The sequence below is a fragment of the Lepidochelys kempii genome, chromosome 1 (assembly GCF_965140285.1).
Source record: "Lepidochelys kempii isolate rLepKem1 chromosome 1, rLepKem1.hap1, whole genome shotgun sequence".
In the NCBI taxonomy this organism is placed as follows: domain Eukaryota; kingdom Metazoa; phylum Chordata; order Testudines; family Cheloniidae; genus Lepidochelys; species Lepidochelys kempii.
The window spans coordinates 233,652,451-233,677,366 of NC_136380.1; the positions used below are offsets into that span (position 1 = coordinate 233,652,451).

The window sequence follows — 24,916 nt, forward strand, 5'->3', positions numbered from 1 at the left end:
TGTTTATCCCAAGTTTGAAACCTAAGATGAAAGATATTTTAGTAAACTCTTCAAAGCTGGTATGCTACACACTATCGTTTGTCTTGCGCTCTCTATCCCCATTTTAAAGAAGATAGTACAGGATTATTTTCTATGGCATTTAGAAAATCAAATCATCATGATTTACCAAATGCTAGTTGATTCACTGTAGCCCACTACAGCATGACAACCCAATGCCTTGGCATGGGATTTTATCTCTTGTCTGATTTCCGCCCACCACGCATCTCGTGTCTCTGGTTCATCTGAAAGACAAAGTATAAATCAGTTCACTATTCTGCAGCACATCAATTGAAAGTAGTATGTGATTAAACTTTAAACCATCTATTAAGTGCTGTTTTAAAATTCTTAAATTTGTTGTAATAGGAGTTGCAACCTTGAATTTTTCCCCCTACCTATTTTGTCCTTTTCCCAATTAGCAAACAGTATTTCTTCTTCATGTTATTATTATTATTGAGCAATAACAAAACATTGGCCGTGTTCCATTTATTTCCTTGTTTCTCACCAGTGGAAATAGGATTTGTCAGATTAGCTGTCTTCTTGTTGCTGTCCCTGCAGCAGCAGAAACCAAAATGTTGTCGCCTCTGTTCCAAATTTTATTCACTCAAAGGTCACATTACTAACTTGCCAAGAGCCTGAGGGCTGCACAAAATTTGCATAAAGTGATGTAGATTTTACCTAATAAGTACCCTCATCTTTAATACAGAGCTGCAGCTTGTGAAAACAAATTATTGTGTTTTATCTTGCTGCAAGAAGATTTCTCTCTTTTGAACACATCTCCATATTAAAGAGTATGTCACAGGCCAACACAAAGCTTTGCGGTCCACATCTCACCTGCATTTTCAGTACCTCTGTGCTAAGGAAACTGGGTATGTTTTAAACTCTTATTTCTCAAAAACTATTTATTTAGAATCCAGATGTTATTAACCAGATTAATTTTACTAATTTATTCATTTATAATATGGTACGGTCAAAGAATTAAAAAAAAAAGACCATCTACACTTCCTGAATACTTCTTATATTAGACAATCAACTGCAGTAATAAGTGTTACCAAAAAGCTTTTGAGTAACATTCATTTACTTTAAATAGCAAAACAATTACTTTTTAAACAAGACTCTAATCCTGCAAACCCTCTACATGTGGATCAATAGGAGTTCTGGTAGAGGTTCTGCAACATTGCTCCCTGTTCTTTCAAGACCTCATTGCTATGTCTGCAGCACCTATAACAAAAAGTCATTTAAATTTTTGATAAACAAAATATGATTAATAAATCACTAAATACACAGATGCTGCATAGGAATCTGCCTCCGTGGACCCTTCTGATTACAGAGTCCCACTGAAGTAAATGGAACTTTGCACAGGCACAAGCACTTGCCTATACAGATCTCTCTGCAGGATTAGGGCCCAAAATACCAGTTCCAAAATCTGTGCCATACTGGGATCTGGCCAGGTAAATGTTTTACTACAAGTGAAGCATGGTGAATATTTGCATATATGGTATGCAATACCCATACATCACATATTAGGCCCATGATTGGACTGAGATTCAACATAAACGCACAAAGTTAAAAAGGCAGCTGCTTGGAAATTTGTGAATTAAATCCAAAATACTATTGTGCAAAATGTATTTCTTTTAAAATACACTTCAGCTTTTGTTTTAGAATCAGACTTCTGCAGATCTAAAATAGAAACTAACAATTATTTCTTCTATAAAAAAAGCTTTAAAGGATATTTCTGGGGGGGGGGGGAATACAGTGTATTTTGCTGAGGCTTACATCATGCTCTCCAATTATTCCTGACTTTTAACGCTTGTATCCATCACATTGTAACAACTCTGCAAGCTTCCTCAGAGAAAAGAAAAATGTTAAACAGCAAAAAATTAACTACAGGGAAATCTTATAGTGGAGTGAGTGAGTGTATGTATGTAAAATAAATATATATTATACACACACACACACACAAATTTCATTCTTCATAGGAATTCACTACAGTCAGAACTGCAATTTACATGCTGAAGGAATTTGTTACTTTCACTGACAATGATATATCAAGTTTCATTACACCAAGTTTACTATGAGCGGGTTCCATTTTGTTTACTAATAAAAACCCACATACTCTTCTTAGTGTATTTCTCTTAGCAATCATAGAAGTGAATACACTGGTTATACACTTTTAGCGACATCAGTGTAAGCTTTTTATGCTCTCACTAGTGGGAATGTTATGTCATTATTAAAAGCTATTTTGACTTCAAGTTTGAACACAGAAAACCTGGATCGCACTGAGAAATTGCACTCAAACCCTCAATGAGGTCCCATGCTTTTCACCTGTCAGAAGCTGGGAACACTAGAGAGGTAGTCAGAGGTGAAAGTAAGCCGGTCCGGTCCGGTGTGCCGGCAAGAGCTGGTACAGTGCTGACCGTACCCGCTTCCCCAGGCTGGTGATTTAAAGGGCCTGGGGCTCCCAGCTCTCCGCCTGAGCCCTGCTGCCGAAGCCCTGGGGTAGCGTTGCCGGTACGGGACTCCGGCGGTGATTTAAAGGACATGGGGCTCCCAGCCGCCGCTACCACAGCAGAGCCCTGGACCCTTTAAATCGCTGCCCAAGCCCTGGGGCTCCCAGCCGCCTCCGCAGCGGGTAGCTCTGGCAGTGATTTAAAGGGCTCAGGGCTCCCAGATGCCGCTACCGTAGCTGGAACTCCGGACCCTTTAAATCTCTATTTAAACGGCCCAGGAATTTAACCGTCTCACCTCTTCCAGTTGAGGCCCTGTCCCCTTACGTTTGAGGCCCTGCCCCACTGCTCAGGACTCCGGCGTAGCAGTAAGTCCTTTAAGTTAAGTTTACCCCTGGAGGTAGTTCTTTCAAACTCTAGGGAAAGTGCTACAAATGCCAGCCAAATGGGAGACAGTTAGAAAAGAAAAAGCAACAAACACATCCCTAACTCTCTCTGGCTTGAGGGATATTCCCAGTGATGCAAGTGCCAGAGGTAGTAAAAACCTCAGGCGGGACCCCTCTACCCAAACCCAATCAAGACAAGTAATAGAATTATTAATGTGTATGTCTATTACATAACTAAGTTTACTAATGTTGTAGTTACTTGACTGAGTGTATGTATGTAAAATAAATATATATTACACAAGTCAACAGCCCAGTGCAACCAAAGCACCTACATTAGCTACTCACTATACTTCCTGATCAGTTAGAGTGGGCAACAGGTATTTAGCTAGACTCATTTGATGAAACAGTCCTCCAATATATTATGACTTTGCAAGAGAAACATTTGCAAAAAAGGCGGGGGGGGGGCGGGAAGGGGCGCCTAGAATCTCATGATCCTAGTATGTTCCTTTTTTCAGCTGTGCATAAAGAGTTTGATACAAAAGGCTCTACTAGAATGCTGATCAATTTCCCTCTGCAACCTTAAGTATGGAAAGTGTTACATTTTGGCAGCTACTGCTGCTGCTTACTCTCAAACAAAAAAAGAGCAAAAAAAAGGGTGTGTGTGTGGAAACAGAAAGTATTGAACAGTCAGGAGAAAAAAACAAACAGGGAAAGAAAAAGGTGAGAGAAGAAAGAGCAATACAAATGCAACCAGTAAGGTGACACAAACAAGGATGGGGTGGGAGTAAAACCATAAGAGAAGGAAGTGGACAAAGAGAAACAGAAAAAGCAGAAATAATGACGGGTCCCCACATTGGTACCACATATCATTTTCCCCCACGGAGATTTTGGGCATGTGGATTACAAAGTTTAGGAGTGAGCTTCCTAAAGGATTACAAGGCAATTTTTCAACTCACTTCACCTTAAAATACTGTATATTATATGGGAGGAGGATGCAGTCCCAGCACCCGAGAAACTCACAGCTATTTTTTTAGCTGTGGGGTGCTCAGACAACATTTTACCCTTATTTTTTCCCCGGATTCTGGTCAACATGTCAGGAATAGTGAGATGTAAAGTAAAAGCACTATAATCCACAGTAATATAATAGGCCTGATCCCACTCCCGCTAAAGTCAAAGCTTTTTTCCCCATTACAGACAACGGGAAACAGGCCCAGGCCCAATACCATTGATAAAAGTCAACCTATTGCCATTGCACAAGATTAAAAAGAATTCCCACAGGAGCCATGTTTGTCAACAAGTGCATATGAATGAAGAGATCTTTTTGTATCATTTAAATGTAGGGCTATTTTTTTTTCAAAATATGGTAAGATAATGTGAACCAAGATAATTTATATATTTGTAAATATATAAAACACTGTGTATTAACATTTAGTATACACAAACTTACCTTTGCATATTAAAATACAAAACGGTTTTATACAATTAAAGTCAGACACCATGACATTGGAATAGTAATTGATACAAAACACTGAATGCAGTGCAATGTGTAGGCATTCATATTTTTTGGACAAATATATTCACCACAAGCAGCCTTTTATTTTGACACATGAGCCACACAATTCCACATGAGGATGCCATTGTAGCATTTACAAGTTTAGTAAAGCTAAGGATTTACATAAACATTAAAGGAGTTAGGGGAAGCAGGATGGCATGTGTCCAGTACACTCCAAAAGGGTGTCTGTTTTGTTTTTGGCTAAAGCAAAAGCTTAAAGAACTAAGGGTTCGCAAAGCAGATTCAGCAGACAGTAGCCAGAAACGGTGGATTTTTTGGCGCATGCTTGGATCAGGTGACAGTACAGACTGAAAACTATGGCAGCTCACTGAAATGGTTACAGAAAGTAATGGCCCTGAATTCTAGGTGAAAGCAAAGGCAAGCATACATAGCACTCCATCACAAGCTTTTCTAGCAAATCTATTAAATAGTTTAGCAAGGGTTTTCTAAAACTTTAATCAAAAGGTTTGCAAAAAATTCTATTGCTCTTAACTGCCCTTTATTGTAAACCAGATATTGTCAATATTTAATTATTAAAGAACACATTTCTATTAATGTTTCAACATCAGCATGATGCCTATATCTACGTGGAAGCACAAGCATATTGTTTCTAGAGCTGAAAGATCTGAAAAAATGATGTAAATGGGAAGGTATTCTTCATAGAGACAGTGCAAACTAAATCCTGCTCCAACTGAAAAGTCTAAAACTTACTGTTTGTTTAACAGTTTTGGAAAGTAAAAACAAATGCATCACAACTGTGTTATAAAGTTATTTTGAGCCCCAAATGTTCTTTCCAATCAGTTCCAACTGCAGTCAATTTAGCTTTTGGTTCTTTACTTTAGAATGCAAGTTTGATCTCTGTTAGTTTGTATACAGACACAGGACAAAATCCTGTCGCCACCTCCCTGGATGGAGAGCCCTAGACAGAGCAGAACTGTATAGTTCTACTGTTCTGGGTGGCAAGGGGGAGTATATTTCCAGAGCCCAGACTCCTGTGGTCTTCCCTCCATGGGACCTGCATTTCTTTCCAGGGGTTAAATTAGACCAGCTCTCAGAGGCTTAGTGAGCCAGTACTATTTTCTGGGAGCTGCCATCTTGCACTGGAGAATTTAAACTTTTTAAAGAAAATTAAGTCTGTAAATCCTTAAATTGCAAACTTAGCCATCAAAATATCAACTGAATGTAAATTGATGCAGAGATGTCTAGGCAGAATCTGCAGACAAGCTTAAATAATAGCTCTATGAAGTATCAACTGCTGCAGTTAATTTCAACTGTGTATTAACACTGAAGTCTAATAATGAAAATTTAGAATGTCAGCATTAAGAAAGGAGAAGAACAATCCTATTATGAAGGATTTTCACAAATCTACTGAGAGTGGCATTTCTTGCTGATGTCTCAAAAGAGTGGAGCTTGGAAGAGTAATTATATCTTTCAAAATCAATCTCTGGATCTTTCATTATGCAGATCCATCACCATATACCTTGTGGGGCAGGGATTCAGTAGCAGTGAGGGCTACTGTAACCTCAAAATTCTAGGGGTGGACAGAGTGGCTCTCTTCTGCACTGTAACTTGAACTCCCTTGCCCCCACCTCTCAGAACTTCTTTCTGCCAAATGCTTCTAATCAGGCTTGAGAGTGAAGAGTAGAGGTGTGGGGGAAGAGATCCTACCTCTAGAGTATGGTGCAGATAAAAGCATGATCACTCCTTTTTCCACTGATGGTAGCAGTTAGCTTATCTGCTGCTCTGGTACTGGAGAAGATTTCCAGTACAATGCAATAGTGTATTTTGCAGTGTGCATTTTTGGGAAACAGACCTCTGTTTTGTTTACAGGAACTCTCCTCTGGTCTCCAGCCCAAGAACAGATCTTAGGATCTTTTCTGACCCTTAGTGACCCTATGCACAACTAAGACTTTCTACTGTGATTCTAAAATCTTTTGATTACTAGACACTCACCATATGTAAAAAGGGCCCAACTCCTCCACATACACACACTCCCAAATTGGCCCTACCCATATACACTGACAGACAGAGGGTACCTTGAACTGAACCTACCGTAGAATGAGAGGAATCTAAACTTTCTAGACAGATTTTCTAATCCATCTCTGGTTTGAAAATCTCAGTCCATCACTAAAATTAAGATGTGGGGATAAAAACATTGCTTCTGATGATAAAATTACTTTATCCGGTTTCTGTAACTGATAAACCCAAACCACCTAGAATACACTAAAATAGCAAAACCAGTGTAAGCATACCAGCAAATGAAAAAGCTAAGAAAACGTAAAATGTTCATTTTCAAAGCTTACACAATAGACAAAATATTCAGCGCTCAACTAATGGTTTTGTGGTAGTGCTCTGCATTGCCATATGAGATCAAGCTGGATTCCCAGCCCTTCACTCCTCAAGCCACAAGTGCTACTAAGGCAAGAAATTCAACTCTCTTTCAGGAGGAATTTTGCAGAACAGCAACCTCTTCAACCAATTAAGAAGCAGCATTAAGAATATCAGATAACAGTCCACTCAAGACATCGTAGGCTAAAATTCGGATGGATGCAACACTTCTCTACAGTAGAGGGTGTGAAAACAATGAAAAAAAGCTAGAGGGGAAGAATATTCAAGGGTCTACACACAGATACAGTAGTCGTCTAAAACAGGAAGGAGCAAACATAGTGCACCACCCCAAACACACACAACACACTGCTGAATTACATTATTACATTCTAGACTTCTTGAATATCCATAACACACTACTTCTCTGCAGGTGCAAATGTCCTACATTTGTAAACTGGTCAGAAGACAAACAGGAATTGTTAAAAATAATTATGGATAAAATGCACCCTAGGCATCTTCTCTGCTGGTTTTGACCTCACAGATCACCATGTTATACCAATGGCCTGCAACAACTGAAGCAAGAGGGAAGAAAGCTACAATACCAATGGTGGAAATCCCATCTTGAATTGGATTGACTGCAACAAACATTTAAAAATTTTATGCTGTGATGGTCACGGAGAAACTATCCTTTGCATACACAAGGTGTTTGAAAAATCCTGTGTTATTGGTGGTAGGCAGTTTAGTTAATGGCCTACAGCTGATTAGAATACCTTCCACAGCAAGTAAGTTTCTTCTCATTTTGCCAATGAAATCAGAACTTTCTATATCTACAGCAGAGTACATGCTGGAAGGAACAAACACCAATTTTTCTCCAGCTGAGTTTTCACCCAGGTTTATTCACAGTAATAAACAGGAAGTGTTGGAAACACTTTGGCCATCAAATTGTGCTTGAAGCCCATGTCCTGAACTGGGTCTATTGATAGAATTTGTCAATATTCCATGAGGAGGGTAGGCTGGCTGCTTCCTATACTCAAGAAACTATTGCTTGACACAAAAAAGTTGGCCAACTATTGGCCTGTATCAATGCTGGCATTTTTGGTTGAGAGGTTAAGATTATTCGAAGTCCTGCAGTGAGCCAACTCTCACAGTGCCCAGTTGCCTCACATCTCCTTGACTCTTGTTAATCTGGTTACGGTACAGACACAGTTCTTGCATCACTGGGAGGTGATCTCCTTCTGGTGATGGTTGAACATCAGGTATGTATCATACCTGGAGGTCCTGCAGGGTTCCAACTTGTCACCCATTCTATTTTAACATGTGCCTGAGACTATTGGGAGGTTTAGTGAAGAGGCACTGATCACAGCATCTTCAGTATGATACAGCTTTCTCTCGCCAACTCCAGTGACCTAGCAGGAACAATCAATTGTACTGCTCAATGTCCAAGGGAGGCTGAAGTGTGAATGAAGGCCAGCTGGCTGAGATTCAATCCACATAAGACTGTGGTGATTTTAATTGGTGAGGAGAAGCAACTAGAAAAGGATGGCAGGGATAATTTCCTTTGATTATGTCTGCCTTCTGTTGAGCAGGTTCACAATATAGGGGTCAGCTTAGAGTCCCAGTTGCTACTTGAAAGTCAGGCAGCTGCTACAGCCAAGTCAACTTTTCTCCTCCTACGGATGATTAAGAGGTTGCATTTGTTTCTTCCAGATGCAGTCCTTTCCATCCCTGCCATCTCAAGTTTAGATTACTGCAATAGCTTTATATGGGGCTAAATCATCCAGAAACTGCAGCAGGTCCAGAATTCACTGGCTCACTTACTGGTATTAAACAGGTTGCCTTTTTGTGAACACATTAAACCTGTATTCTGATCTGCACCAGCTGCCTGTTGGTCTCAAGTTTGATGTTAAGATCGTGGTATGAACCCATAAAACCCTAAAGTGGCCTACAACCAGGCCCTGGTCCTGCAATGATTGATGTACATGCTTCGGTTTTTGCTCTGTGAATAGTCCCATTGACTTCAATGGGGATACTCACAGTGTATTACATTGCGTGAAAGCCTTTAAAGGATGGGGCCTAAGATACCACCTCTTGCCCTGCAATGCCCTGCCATAATTGCATCAGGGAAGATGCCTGCGATGAAACTCCACTGGTAGGACAGAGAGGGATGGATGGCAGGGCATTTTCCATTAGGACCCCAAACCTTTCGAACTTGCTTTCCCTGTTGGTCTGTAAAAGCCCAAGCTTGTTAGCCTTTGGGTGTGCTGCAAGGCCTATGTTTTCTCTCACAATTATAAGGAGAGAAGTGATATATAGGTCTGGGCAGCAGCGGTGTGAAAGTCTGATGAGGATTTTGTGAGGAAGTTGATTATTTTTGTTATATTTATGTTGTCGCAAGGTTAATTTATTTGATCTTGAGGTAACTGAAGTATGTGTATTTTTAAAAGACTGCGAAGGACACCCAGAGAACTGTGTGGGTGCTCATTTACAGTAGAATAATACAAATATAAATAAGCCAGTAAGTTAAATTAGCATTCCTTGAAGTTAGAGATGGTGAATTCTTACTTCACCATCCTCCTATTTCTTTTAGGGGCTGCTGAACGAGAAGGAGATCATCTTCTATCCCTTGTCTGTATTACAATCCCTCTCCCTCTGCTATTTTTTACTACTTAACTTTGTAAATTGTTTTGGGATTCATTCTGTAAGAAAGATGATATACAAAATAAAGCTGTGTTGAATTAAATTAAATGGGCATAGATACTACTTACTGAAATAGAATCACATTTCCTTTCAATTATTCATATTTTTTCATCTTACTGATCTCTCAAATGGATAACTGACACTCACAGGAAGTAAGTAATCGTTAGAACCAAAACCAAACTCAGAACAAGGGCTGCACTTGTGAAACTTTGGAACATGCATACAGGAGTAGAGCAAGTATTTTAAGAGTGGTAACCACCTACATGAAGAAGTTGGAGGCTTCAAAACAATAGTTCTGAAATTTAATTGGTATATAGTGATTTAGTCCTAAAAGCTAGAGTATTAGTAACTCTTCCGAAACAAATCGGGAAAATCCTCTATGCTATGCCTTAGGTGAATCAGAGCTAAACCCTTTTCACATAAATCAGACTTCATTTATGAATATCTGATAGACAGCTTGTGTTTAAAATAAAGCATCCAAGCTATTTAACATATTATTCAAAATAATTATCCCCCATCCTCAACTGAAACATTTCAGTCCCTGGGGAGAGAGTACATCACCCACATTTAAATCTTAAATCCTATTCAGTGCCTAGATACCAGAGTAACGGGTTCTTTTACAAATGTGACAGATTAGTTAGATAAAAAAGTGTTTAGATTAGGGGCCTAGTAGTTCTTACTGACAGGACTCTTTAATTCTAATTCCAGTTCTGTTACAGGTTTGCTCTGTGAGTTTCAGCAAATCACTTCTTTGTGCTTCAGTTTGCCCTAAAACAAAATACTACCTTACAAAGATGTTGATGGTCTTACTAAATGTTTGAAATGTGCTTTAAAAACCCTTGAGTGGAAGGAATTATAAAAATTCAAGTAATAGTATAAAGGACAACATTGAACACCTCATTTTTGTTTAATATGTCCCAAACTATTCAGGCAAACAGAACATCAGAAAGTTCTTTATAACATGTAGTACTGTATTAAAGAGAAACAGTATGCATAACTGAAAGTGCACCTACCTAATATATTTATTCCCAGACAAAAAACATTAACATAGAATTTGTTGAGTGTAAGTAACACTAATCTTTGGGTAAACTACATTCTAGGGATGTTGTAATTATTCCGAAAACCAGCTATTATAAACCTAGAAAATTCAGAATTAAGGTTAAGGGCAATATCATGTTTACAATTATGATCAAGGTATTTTTAGTATTTGTGGTCCCAGATCCGCTAAAAGTGTTTTTTAAAGACACAGATTTTATATATATATATTTACTCTCAGGACATAACTACAGGGCAGTTAATGTTGTTTGAATGACTTAAGTGTGCATTTTTTATCTTAACATGTTCTGATTCCTTTAATTTTAGGTTTCTAATGTTTTGCTTTGGACATATTACAATGTCCCTATAATGTATTTTACCCTTAAGTTACTGATACAAGATTTTTGTCAAGAATTTCCTACATTTTTAAAAAAATTATTAAAAATTCCAGTACAAAAATTACACAAGAAACCCAAAGAGAATGCTCTCATGCAATATTTCTAATGTTCTGAAGACAAGTAGTATCACCCTTACATTTTTGTTTGTTTGTTGTTGTTTTAAATTTTAAGGGCAAATTCACTAACACAGTGACTCAACCTTTCCAGACTACTGTTCCCCTTTCAGGAGTCTGATTTGTCGTCCATACCCCAAGTTTCATCTCACTTAAAAACTACTTGTTTATAAAAATCAGACATAAAAATACAGAAGTGTCACAGCTCACTGTTACTGAAAAATTGCTTACTTTCTCATGTTTACCATATAATTATAAAATAAATCAACGGAAATATAAATATTGTACTTACATTTCAGTGTATAGTAGATAGAGCAGTATAAGCAAGTCATTGTCTGTATGAAATTTTAATCTGTACTGACTTCTCTAGTTTTTTTATGTAGCCTGTTGTAAAACTAGGCAAATATTTAGATAAGTTGATGTACCCGTGAAACATCTCTGAGTACACCCAGGGGAACACATACTCCGGGTTGAGAACCACCGCACTAGTACGCCAATGCAGTGCAAAGCAGCCAGAACCCACAAGCCATTTAAGATGGGCTTACTTTTGCTTTACATTACCAGAGTAGCACAAAGTAGTCAAACCAGTGGTGAATCTGGTCTTGAAATTCACATACAGGTTTACAGAACTGTGTTAGTGACACTGGTGCTATATGAAGATGGGGCAGGGAAAGCTCAGTTTCTTGAGTCCCATGCTTTACAGGAAGCTTCTGTGCTCTTAGTTCAGTTCCCTCAGCAGTATTGTCTCAAACACAGAGCAACTCCAGCAGCAGTGTCACAGAGAGCTTTTTAAGCAAAATATCCATGTTAGTATGCATGGAATCTTCAGAGAACAGTGACAGGTAGGCCAAGTAAATCTATCCATTAAGAACTCCTGACACATGTGGCCAGTATTTCTCATACCACTGAGTCATTACAGCAAATGAATTGCTATAAGCAAATTGGGTGTAGAGGAAGCGTGATAATTAGCTCAGTTACCACTGATGACACAATGGCCCCAATTAAGTCACCTTAGCTGTTGAACTGACCCTGTCTATATCCTACATAATCATAGTAATTAGATACAACCATCATTAATAACTTAGTTGAATTATAAGCTAATTTCTTCAAATACAATTCATACACAAAAAAGTTTGAGAGTCTGTATTATTCAATTGTTATTCTCATTTAGGACTAACAAAAGACTGACAGGTTTCAGAGTAACAGCCGTGTTAGTCTGTATTCGCAAAAAGAAAAGGAGTATTTGTGGCACCTTAGAGACTAACCAATTTATTTGAGCATGAGCTTTCGTGAGCTACAGCTCACTTCATCGGATGCATACCATGGAAACTGCAGAAGACATTATATACATACAGAGACCATGAAACAATACCTCCTCCCACCCCACTGTCCTGCTGGTAATAGCTTATCTAAAGTGATCATCAAGTTGGGCCATTTCCAGCACAAATCCAGGTTTTCTCACCCCCCCCCCACCCCCATACACACACAAACTCACTCTCCTGCTGGTAATAGCTCATCCAAAGTGACCACTCTCCCTAAAATGTGCTTGGTAATCAAGGTGGGCCATTTCCAGCACAAATGCAGGCTCTCTCACCCCCCCACCCCCAGGGAACACACACACACACAAACTCACTCTCCTGCTGGCAATAGCTCATCCAAACTGACCACTCTCCAAGTTTAAATCCAAGTTTAACCAGAACGTCTGGGGGGGGGGGGGGAACAAGGGGAAATAGGCTACCTTGCATGACGACTTAGCCACTCCCAGTCTCTATTTAAGCCTAAATTAATAGTATCCAATTTGCAAATGAATTCCAATTCAGCAGTTTCTCTCTGGAGTCTGGATTTGAAGTTTTTTTGTTGTAAGATAGCAACCTTCATGTCTGTGATTGCGTGACCAGAGAGATTGAAGTGTTCTCCGACTGGTTTATGAATGTGATAAATCAGATGTCAAGAATTATAACACGAAATTATGGTCACGCAATCACAGACATGAAGGTCGCTATCTTACAATAAAAAAACTTCAAATCCAGACTCCAGAGAGAAACTGCTGAATTGGAATTCATTTGCAAATTGGATACTATTAATTTAGGCTTAAATAGAGACTGGGAGTGGCTAAGTCATTATGCAAGGTAGCCTATTTCCCCTTGTTTTTTCCTAACCCCCCCCCCCCCCCGACGTTCTGGTTAAACTTGGATTTAAACTTGGAGTGGTCAGTTTGGATGAGCTATTGCCAGCAGGAGAGTGAGTTTGTGTGTGTGTGTGTGTGTTCCCCGGGGGTGGAGGGGTGAGAAAGCCTGGATTTGTGCTGGAAATGGCCCACCTTGATTACCATGCACATTGCAGGGAGAGTGGTCACTTTGGATGAGCTATTACCAGCAGGAGAGTGAGTCTGTGTGTGTATGGGGGTGAGGGGGGTGAGAAAACCTGGATTTGTGCTGGAAATGGCCCACCTTGATTATAATGCACATTGTAAGGAGAGTGGTCACTTTGGATAAGCTATTACCAGCAGGAGAGTGAGTTTGTGTGTGGGGTTTTTGGAGGGGGGTGAGGAGGTGAGAGAACCTGGATTTGTGCAGGAAATGGCCCACCTTGATTATCATACACATTGTGAAGAGAGTGGTCACTTTGGATGGGCTATTACCAGCAGGAGAGTGAGTTTGTGGGGGGGGGGGGGGCGGAGGGTGAGAAAACTGAATTTGTGCTGGAAATGGCCCAACTTGATGATCACTTTAGATAAGCTATTACCAGCAGGACAGTGGGGTGGGAGGAGGTATTGTTTCATGGTCTCTGTGTGTATATAATGTCTTCTGCAGTTTCCACGGTATGCATCCGATGAAGTGAGCTGTAGCTCACGAAAGCTCATGCTCAAATAAATTGGTTAGTCTCTAAGGTGCCACAAATACTCCTTTTCTTTTTGAAAAGACTGACAGATGCCTAATTTCTTAAGGACCTAATTTAATCAATTTTAACTCAAACTAATTAATCTATTTACTTGTAAATTCCCAGAAAATTCATTCTGTATTGAAGGAGTAAGTGCTGTATACTTGCGGAGGATACAATATATTTTTCATACAAAACAAAGAAGTTGATTCTCTGTGTTAAGTGTAAACAGGACTCATCTTAAGCAATCAGCATCTCCGTAATTTCTGCACTGTCTAATAGGTATTTGTCTTCTTGTAAACAAGACTGAGTTTAACAGCAGGCAAGTATGAAATATGGAGCTATAGTTCTATTAAGGGGTTCTAGAACTTATCATGGAGATTGCACGTACCATAACCTAAAATAAAATTATAACCCTTCAATTCAAAAATGGGCCTCTGGGTTCATCCCTGATTAGGCTGCCTAATGCCTCTCTCTCCAGCCTGAAACTCCAAAATGGTTTCTATTACTGTCTTACCCTAACTCCATATTCTAATAGCTCCCCCTGCACGTGCTCCTTGCATGCCACTTAAGCAGTTTTTGACCAGATGCTTAGATACCTAAGTGATAGACACCTTCTAAATACTTAAAATAGGTGGTGGTTTTCACTGGTCATTGGTGTGACATCACAGCTGTGAACTAACATACATTAACTTTAGAATTCTAAGCAGAATGTTGCAAATACCAAGGGGAAGATGACAGTTTGACTGCTGGCACTGAAAAAAAGACTGCCTCTAAGGTTCAACAGTTCATACATCAGCAACACACTACAAATCACAAAAGATGTTCTACCTTGGCATTATACAACCAGGAATCACCTGGACAGAATGAAGTTTGATTTAGTCTGTTTGGAAGTCATAAGTAATAAAAACAAATTCAAAGGGACAGTTCTCCATCAGCTGGCAACAGTTCAAGTAAATAATCTGTTTACATTGCCAGCTCTAACACAGGCAAGCAGTCTGCTAGTAAAATAATCCTACTTTATCTACATACTGGGGGTCTGACAGTAACCAGCATTAACTAGAATAAGCCAGTTACTGTTATCTATTTTAAAATAATCTAGCCCCCAGTAAACCCAGCAATGCAGACATGAATAGATAGTCTTCTAATTTAGAGTTCAAGGAGACTGCTACAGGGTGTGATTGCAGCAGTACTGAGGATAAAGATCCTCACCAAGATAAACAAGTAACAATTTTAAAAAGAGCATTGAAAGTATGTTTCATATATATATGCACTTTTAAAATTTGACTTTCTGCTGATTAGAATAGCCCTTGCAGTTTTAAGGCAGAAATGTTACAATATTTTATTATTTGTAGCAATGAATGTCAAAAATGGTAATGATAATTGAATGACCAATATGTAATTTTTAAACGTTTACATTTGCAAACTTCAAAAAGCCAAAAAACACTTGTTCTCAGTGGACCAGGTCCAAATTAAGTGCCAGACTGAAATATTAAGTTCTTTTTCATTTTTTCCAGACTTTCAGTTAGTAACTTGAAACTTTTGAAGGCCCCACACCTCTGCATCAAGATCCTCTAGCACAGGGGGGCCCAGATAATCTTCATCCAAGAATATTAAAGGAACTGGCACATGAAACTGCAAGCCCATTAGCAAAAAATTTTAATGAATCTGTGAACTCGGAGTTGTACCGTCTGACTGGAGAATTGCTAACATAGTCCCTATTTTTAAGAAAGGGAAAAAAAAGCGATCCAGGTAACTACAGGCCTGTTAGTTTGACATCTGTAGTATGCAAGGACTTGGAAAAATTTTTGAAGGAGAACATAGTTAAGGACATTGAGATCAATGGTATTTGGGACAAAATACAACATGGTTTTACAAAAGATCATGTCAAACCAACCTGATCTCCTTCTTTGAGAAGGTAACAGGTTTTTTGACAAAGGAAATGCAGTGGATCTAATTTACTTCTATTTCAGCAAGGCATTTGATACGGTTCCACATGGGGAATTATTAGCTAAATTGGAAAAGATGGGGATCAATACGAAAACTGAAAGGTGGATAAGGAACTGGTTAAAGGGGAGACTACAATGGGTCACCCTGAAAGGTGAACTGTCAGGCTGGAAGGAGGTTACTAGTGGAGTTCCTCAGGGATTAGTTTTTAGGACCAATCTTATTTAATCTTTTTATTACTGACCTTGGCACAAAAAGCGGAACTGCGCTAATAAAGTTTGCGGATGACACAAAGCTGGGAGGTATTGCCAATACAGACAAGGACCAGGATATCATACAGAAAGATCTGGATGACCTTGTAAACTGGAGTAATATCAATAGGATGAAATTTAATAGTTAAAAGTGCAAGGTCATGCATTTAGGGATTAATAAGAATTTTTGTTATAAACTGGAGACGCATCACTTGGAAGTAACAGAGGAGGAGAAGGACCTCACAGGATGACTATTAGCCGCCAATGTGATATGGCCATGAAAAAAGCTAATGCGGTCTTGGGATGCATCAGGCAAGGTATTTCCAGTAGAGATAAGGAGGTGTTAGTACCATTATACAAGGCATTGGTGAGACCTCATCTGGAATATTGTGTGCAGTTCTGGTCTCCCATGTTTAAGAAAGATTAATTCAAACTGGAACAGGCACAGAGAAGGGCTATTAGGATGATCCGAGGAATGGAAAACCTGTCTTATGAAAGGAGACTCAAAGAGCTTGGCTTGTTGAGCCTAACCAAAAGAAGGCTGAGAGGAGATATATGATTCTCTCTATAAATATATCAGATGGATAAATACCATGGAGGGTGAAGAATTATTTAAGCTCAGTACCAATGTGGACACAGGAACAAATGGATATAAACTCGCCATCAGGAAGTTTAGACTTGAAATTAGATGAGGGTTTCCAACCATCAGAGGAGTGAAGTTCTGGAACAGCCTTCCAAAGGAAGCAGTGGGGGCAAAAGACATATCTGGCTTCAAGAATAAGCTTGATAAGTTTATGGAAGGGATGTGATATGATGGGATAGCCTAATTTTGGCAATTAGTTGATCTTCGACTATTAGCGGTAGCTATGCCCAATGACCTGTGATGGGATAGGATCTGAGTTACTAGAGAGAATTCTTTTCTGGGTGTCTGGCTGGTGAGTCTTGCCCATGTGGCTCAGGGTTTAGCTGATCGCCATATTTGGAGTCAGGAAGGAATTTTCCTCCAGGGCAGATTGGCAGAGGCCATGGGGGGTTTTCGCCTTCCTCTGCAGCGTGGGGCACGGGTCACTTGCTGCAGGATTCTCTGTACTTGAAGTCTTTAAACCACGATTTGAGGATTTCAATAGCTCAGACATAGGTTAGGGGTTTGTTACAGGAGTGGGTTGCTAAGATTCCGTGGCCTGTGTTGTGCAGGATCAGACTAGATGATCATAATGGTCCCTTCTGACCTTAAAGTCTATGAGCACAAATCTCCACAATGAAGTCAGTGGGACTCTAGAGGGGCATAGGAGTAGTGGATCCCGGTATAATATCAGGGACAAAGTTTGCAACTGTTGCTTTGGAGCAAACTAGTTGTTGAAGAAAAATACCTAATTTATCATATACCTATTGCTTTATCATCCAGGCACAATGAATAGTATAATTTAAAAACACCTTCAAATGACAGCATTACCTTAAAATAGAGCTATCTCTGTTAGAAGATAAAGCCCGTCTTCTACTCTCCATATTATTTAAGTGTATTTAGTATATAAACAGTATAGCAAAACCAACTACATACAAGCTCTGTCTAAAAGATTAAACAAACCCAGATAAGTGCACACCTTAAAAATGAACACTGACCAAGTATTTCAATATCTAATAAACCAGAGACCCACAAAAATGTAGGTCTGGAAGGGACCTCAATACGTCCTTTAATCCAGTCCTCTGCAGTGAGGCAGGATTAAATATTATAGATCATCCCCGACAGGCATTTGTTTAACCTATTCTTAAAAACCTCCAATGATGGACATTCCACAACCTCCTAAGGTAATTTGTTCCAGTGCTTAACTATCCTTTCAATTAGGAAGTTTTTCCTAATGTCCAACCTAAATCTTCCACTCTGCAATTTAAGACTATTACTTCTTGTCCTGTCCTCAGTGGATAAGGAGAACAATTTATCACCCTCCTCCTCAAAACTTTTTACATACTTGAAGACTGTTATGTCCACCTTCCATCTTCTCTTCTCCAGATTAAACAAACCCAATTATTTTTTCTATTTTTCATCATAGGTCATTTTTCTACACCTTTTTTCATTTTTGTTATTCTCCTCCGGACTTTCTCCGATTTGTCCACATCTTTCCCAAAGTGTGGTCCTCAGAACTCCAGTTTAGGCCCTATCAGTGCTGAGTAAAGTACAATAATTATTTCTGATGTCTTGCTTCCAATACTCCTGCTAATGCACCCCAGAACAATGTTTGATTTTTTTGCAACAAGATTACATTGTTAATTCATATTTAGTTTGTGATACACTATAACCTTCTGATCTTTTTCTGCAGTACTCCTTCCTAGGCAATCATTTCCCATTTTGTATTTGTGCAGTTGATTATTTCTTCCTAAGTGTAGTCCTATGCATTTGTCCTTATTGAATTTCATCCTATTTATTTCAGACCATTTCTCCAGTTTGTCAAGATCATTTTGAATTGTAATCCTGTCCTCCAAAGAGCCTGCAACACTGTCCGGCTTGGTATCATCTGCAAACTTTATAAGCATACTCTCTATGCTATTATCAAAATCATTTATGAAGATATTGAATACAACTAGTCCCTGGACAGATCCCTGTGGGACCTCACTTGATATATACTCTTTCAGCTTGACTGTGAATCACTGATAACTATTGAGTATGGTTTTCCAACCATAAATTCACCCACCCTATTGTAGGTTTATCTAGGCTATATTTCCTTAGTTTGCTTATAAGGTCACAAGAGACAGGATCAAAAGCCTTACTAAAGTCAAGATATCTCTCGTCTACCCCTTCCCCCCATCAGCAGGCCTTGTTATCGTGTTGGTTTGAAATAACAAATGGCTTTGGGGCAGGAATTAGAAACATGCTATCCTAAAACTATTTTATGAAGACTATGCATAGAATTGCAAACACAAAGGGACTCAACTTCTCCTACTGACACCAATGCAGAATAGGAACTCTAAAAGTCTTATATAGAAAGAATGCTATACACAGTAGTCAGCAAGAAAGAGGCAACTTACAGCAGCACACAGTTACAGAAATAAGATGGATTTGTTCACAAGGATATGTTACCTCTACATTTCCTATGCATGCTTAAGTTCCTGATGCTCTTACACATTATGTTCACAAAGCCTCCAAAATCACAGCTGTTGGTGCCACAGTATGCTCTTGTATAAAAAAGGCAAGGACCCCTACTCTAAACGTCCAAATCTAATGCCCAGTGAAGTTTATGGAAGCATTTCATAATGCTTAATTCATAATGGGAGTTGGATCAAGCCCTAAGCGAGTATATATTAACAAGCTTTTGCAGTTCTTTAAAAACACTGAATAAAGTACTACTGCATAAAGTCAGAGTTACATTGTATAGTGGAGTCAACCACAATTCTATTCAACAGAAAAGGAATACAAGCCTGAATAGCTGCAGTATCCCTAGAAAAATTAAGGGTAGGACATAAACATTTTAAGATAAATCTGGAGTGGAATTATAAATTTTTGTTCTAAAATAAAATACAGATGAAGCAGGAAAACAGCAGATAGAAAAACAAGTGGAAGGAAAATCTGTTATGTTGAATAGATTGGAAAAATTATTCAAGGATTGTTAATGTTTACAGAGTCATTTCTGTAATGCTGCCAAGGTCAATCAGACCTTGGGTTATCTGCCATCTCAGTTCTAGTTGCATAAATAAACCACCTGTGGGTAGTCTTAACTACACATTTAGCTACACTTTCCTGAAAGTTTTCTAAGTTTTATATTCAATGATTTCTGCTGGGCCCATTCTAGTTCTTTTCTAATTGCCCTTTTGAGGCTTGCACATATTTCCACCTTTGCCCCATCATCCTCTATCATCTTAGGTCTGATTCAAAACCCAATGAAGTCAATGAGGGAATTCTCATGGACTTCAGTAGGCTTTGATCAGGGCCCATATTTCCAAACCTAAAGAGTCCGTGTGTATGAATAGTGATGTTATGCAATAATGGGTAAGCAGTGATCTGCCACTTTTCCATTTAATTATGCAAACACAAACTGTGATCTTTGTCATAGTGGTGCAATTACACTGACTTAACAGAGTTTTGTTGGTGTACTGAAAAGAGAATTTGGCTCCCAAAGAATTTATGCAATGCTTTAATTTAAGGAGAGTTTTAAAATTAGTGTACTTAGCTCCTAACAGAATCACTTTAAGCAGAGATTAAAACTAAATAAACTGTCTCTTTTTAAGTCACTGTTTACTGAATTATAAATCTTGAATCTAAACATACAATGAAAAGAAAGAAAGGACTAACATCTGCCAGATAATCTAGCCACTGAGTCAAAAGTATCTGTAAGGAAAGTAATGAAGATTTCCAAAGTAAGAAATAATCTCATTAATTTCAGGGTAAATCTGATGTACAAATAAACATTGAAACAACATTGTCATTAGCCATAAAAATGAAAGGGAGATTCAACCCTCCAAACTATGTCTGTAGAAAATTATCATTTTTATTAAATATTATAAAAAGGTTAAAACCCACAAATTTTACTAACTAATTTTGGAGAGCTGAAGGTCAATTTAGATGTAGAAAGGATTCTTATCACTCACTCCAGTCACATAACCCTCTGACAGCTGCCTTAACTCTGAATAGTCACACCACCACACACAAATGTATCAGCTCAAATCAGAGATTTTAAAGAAAAAGGCTACAAGTGCTCACACTTAAAATCTTGCTGTTTCTACATGTTCTGATGTTTGACAGCTATGAACATGTTATGCCATTTTCTGTTGTACTGAATTTTTCATTGTCATCTTTGAACACCAGATGGCAACATGAAATGCAGTTCATATGTACACTATAATTAAGTTTGATTTCTGTGAAAGAAAACCCTCTGTTTATATGTTTAGTTACTGTATCTATGGGATCAAATCCCAGTCAAGCCAATCCCCCATCACCTCAAATACAAAACTAGACTTATGGAGGATTTTCAAACATCAAAAATAAGTTTATACAGAGGTATTTTGGGGCTAGAAAGATAGGAAAAAAATAGGGGATACCCTAACACTATTTTCTCCTTTGTCTTTCAGGTCACTGGAGTTAAGGAGATTCTGTTGGAGCAGTTCCCTGACGAGGAAGATGAAATGGGTGTTAAAGCGTGTTAACAAACAAATGAAAACAAAACTAAAATGTGAATATTAAAACTATATATAATTTAGTACATGGAAAGTGGTCTCTAATTAACAACTTCCTTTCACTTGATGATGACTCTTCTCTCTTCTCATTCAGTTTGGCCTCAGTACTGCCTTTGACATGATGGATCAACTCAGCCCACTGGATCTACACAAGTGTCTTAGATTCCGTCCTGTCATAGTTCTGCTCCTACAGTACCTAACTGTTTTTCTTCCATTATCTGGTGGTGCTTCCTCTACTGTACCAAGTTCTTCCTCTTCTTCTATGGAGCTCCTCAAAGTGGATTCATTAATTTGGAAATATTACAGGTCCACTGACATCTACAGGCAAGACTGTACTATTTATGCATAGCCCATAATAAGGAATGGACTGCAGCTGCACTGCCCTAAGCATAGCAACAGGAGATAAAATGTTTCCCTCAAGCTCCCAGATGCTCAGAGGCTCCTTGCTCACCACTACATCTTTTTATGTGGCCCATTCTAAAAACCACAGCAGCTGGCAAGCTCTGCTGGCCAGTGTGTGAGATTGAAAAGCCATGGCTTTGCCTTCTCCAGGGCATCTTGTACCTCTAGAAGAATAGGAAAGGAGTAGTCCCTACACTTCCCCCAGCACAGGGACTGGTATTCTACCTGGCCCTTATGAAGGCCTCTCTTCCTCCCAATATGCACCCACATATGGACCTGGCAGAATCTGGGCCCACGGTTACAAAAGAATAAGACTTTTGCCTTTGAATTTTTAATAAATCAAAACCAAACAATTACCATCAGGAATGTCAGCTTGACATGTTTACAAAACAAGACTTATGAGCCAACACACACTGGACTGCTCCCCTACCCTTTACTTTCTAAGTAGTAAGTTTGTCCTCAAAGTCTCTTCTTTTAGATCTCTTTTGTGCAAACATATTCATCCAATATCTGAAGTCTTTGGAAGAAGTACTGGAACAGGCTAGAAGTAGTTGTGTAGACAAGAATCCATCCCCTTCCCCAAAAAAACATTGTTTATGATTTGATTTCAACTGTGACATTAAATTGAAAGCCACTAAAATCAACTGAACAACAACTTTTCAGGTTGATATTAAATAATTCTAGCAGTACTATTTTACAATAAAATATTGTTTTGCATTTTGATAATGTATGGAAAACCTTTTTAAAAGAATATTATGACAATTAGACATTGATTTATTTGGTGGCTAAACAGATTTAAATTTGAAATATTAACCTAATTAATGATCCAAAACATTTCTAAGAACTTCACTGAGCTGCCATAATTTCTGTCAGCATATGTAGTACTGAATGACTAATAAAATACCTGAATTGAAACTATTCCAGTCTAGCAGTTTGTATGATCTTGTGTTACCCATAATTCCGACAAAGGCTGAGTTCAAAACAGCAAATTAGTAGATCAGTTATAGGAGCAGAATAGTGAAAAAAAACACTACCAACAAGAACACAATTGACAACACCACTCCACAGGAACTGGAAAGACACAGACAGCAGAGTTAATAAGAGGTTGAAATAGAAAGGGAAGAAAGTAAGGAGCATGCTACAGCACTCGGCATGATCAAGTGTACAGTATATAGCAATTACCAGATTTTTTTTCCCCAAACAACCGTTTTAAATGTTCTTTCCTTTTCTACATTTTCCTGTTTATTTACTTGGCAGCTTATGTGTTTCCTTTGTGAGGAATTGAGTCAAATTATTATTTGACTCAAAAGCTGGTTAAGATAGTTCCCATACCAGTTATTGGGGTTTCCAAATTGTTTCTCTCTCTCTGGCATAATACTGAATTTGACGGATCGTAAATCCTACATTCACTTGTCAGAAGCAATCAAAGTTCTTCAACAGATGCTGTTAGAGACATTTTCGTGTGCAAACAGAAACTATTTAATCAGCATATGCATCTACCATCAGTTTTGCTCCTGCTTTCAGGCAGTCTGTTATCAAATGTTAGTCAGTAAAAAAGAAATGTGCATAGTGCAAGACGTTATTTCAGAAAATATCAGAATATAGTTGATATCTCTCCCATTCCTTCTAAGAATGCTTTTTGCTCTGATGCAGGCTTATAAGTAACACACACAAGTTTTTATAAAAAGAGAACACTGATACTTTATTACACTGTAAAATAATCAAGGATTTATTAGTATCCCGTTTAAGGTAAGTATGTAAAGCCCCAAGCTAACTGCAAGTCACGGGAGTTGAGGCCATACATAAATAGAGTATATTTATCCTATAATGCATTAAGATATTTCTTTTCATCTTCTAACTATTGCATACATAGGAATAAAACAAAACCTTAGAAGATTACAGGAAGGGAAAAGAAAATGTGTGTATTTAGTCACTTCAAAAAAACCCTCAAAAAATAGTTTTCTTTCATTTAGGTCACTCAAGGATTTTGTTTCACATTCTGTTACATTTTATTGAGTCTTAAACCAATAACTTGAAGTTATCTAGACCCATTTGCAGAAATCATAGATAGTGTGGGAAGTCAAGACAGGGAAAAGATTGAATAAAAAAAGAAAAAAAAGACTGATGCTTGAAAAAGATGCATTTGCAAAAATTTTAAAAGCTAATTACTCCTGGCTAGTGAATGCAAAACCACAGTAGATGTTATTTTTCTTTAATCTGCCTCTGTTTCAGGGGCACTGACCAACTCAAATCTTTTATTTTTAGGCATTTTTCCATTTGATTCAGCGAATAATACCAAGATGAAATACTAACGGTCAAGAGCTACTTAACTCTGACGAAAGAATTAGAGCTTGCAGAATGCATTAGGCGTTGGAGTTTCCAAGGAAAAATTATCTACAGAAAATTACTTTAAGGTTTTTACTTCTTGCAAAATAAAAAGTTGTTTCTATTTATATCACTTAAGAGTCAAAAACACAGGATGAGCTAAACTGTGTGGCCAATCCTTAAAGATTTGAAAAACTGCTGGAAATTAAATAAAGTATAAAGTTAACATGAAGGATTTCATCTGCTTTCATGGCTTCCAAATAAAAAGTTTCATTTCAGAATTGCATCAAAGTTAACACTAAACCTTGGCCAAAAATTAACCCACAGCTTCATAATCCAAAGGCATTAATTCTGGTTCTACATTATTAGGTTCATAGTCCCTTACTGCTTCATTACACCAAAAACATTAAGAAATAATTGCTGAAGAGTTTCTCACTAAAAATCTTTTTCCTGCACAATTAATATTTTTCAAATTCTCATTCTTATCTGGAAAACTACAATGTTGTTTTAGTATATTTTTTTAATAAAAAAACAATACAAAACAAAAACACCCACAGAAATGCAAGGTCACAATGAGACATGACTGAAAAAAGATTTCTTTAGTTAACATACCAGGATTGTGGATGCGGTCCAAAAGCTTCACAGAGCGTGCACTGACAACACCACCAACATGGACAAGGAAGCCAGGCGGAAAGGCCGTCAAGGTAAAAAAGGGAAATTCCTGTTAGGATTAAAAATATAAACAGCAGGTGACCCTCTGTAAAACACTGCAGTCTGCCAATCAACATGCAGTAATTTATTATGCTCCTTGAAATATAGGCAAAGCATTAACACTAGGCAAAACACTTATTTTAAGCTTATTATGCACTGTATCACTTGTATGACATTCAAGTATCCAGCACAATGTGGTATCAGCAAAAGTATTCTAAGCAGTAAAATTACTTTTCCCCCATAGA

General features: G+C 38.2%; 1 protein-coding gene across 20 annotated transcripts in view; it reads right to left on the minus strand.

Annotated features, from left to right (window-relative positions):
• The window catches only part of C2CD5 (C2 calcium dependent domain containing 5), a 134,497-nt gene that overhangs the window by 58,354 nt on the left and 51,227 nt on the right, over positions 1-24,916 (minus strand). For 10 of the 20 annotated variants that reach the window (XM_073318152.2, XM_073318114.2, XM_073318132.2 and 7 more), the window contains 3 exons: positions 24,573-24,681; positions 22,540-22,605; positions 167-281 (listed from right to left, as the gene is read on the minus strand). In XM_073318152.2, coding sequence (XP_073174253.1) covers positions 167-281; positions 22,540-22,605; positions 24,573-24,681 — 290 coding nt within the window. The remainder of the gene's footprint in view (positions 1-166; positions 282-22,539; positions 22,606-24,572; positions 24,682-24,916) is intronic. The other 10 variants (XM_073318106.2, XM_073318141.2, XM_073318275.2 and 7 more) reach the window with 1 other exon arrangement.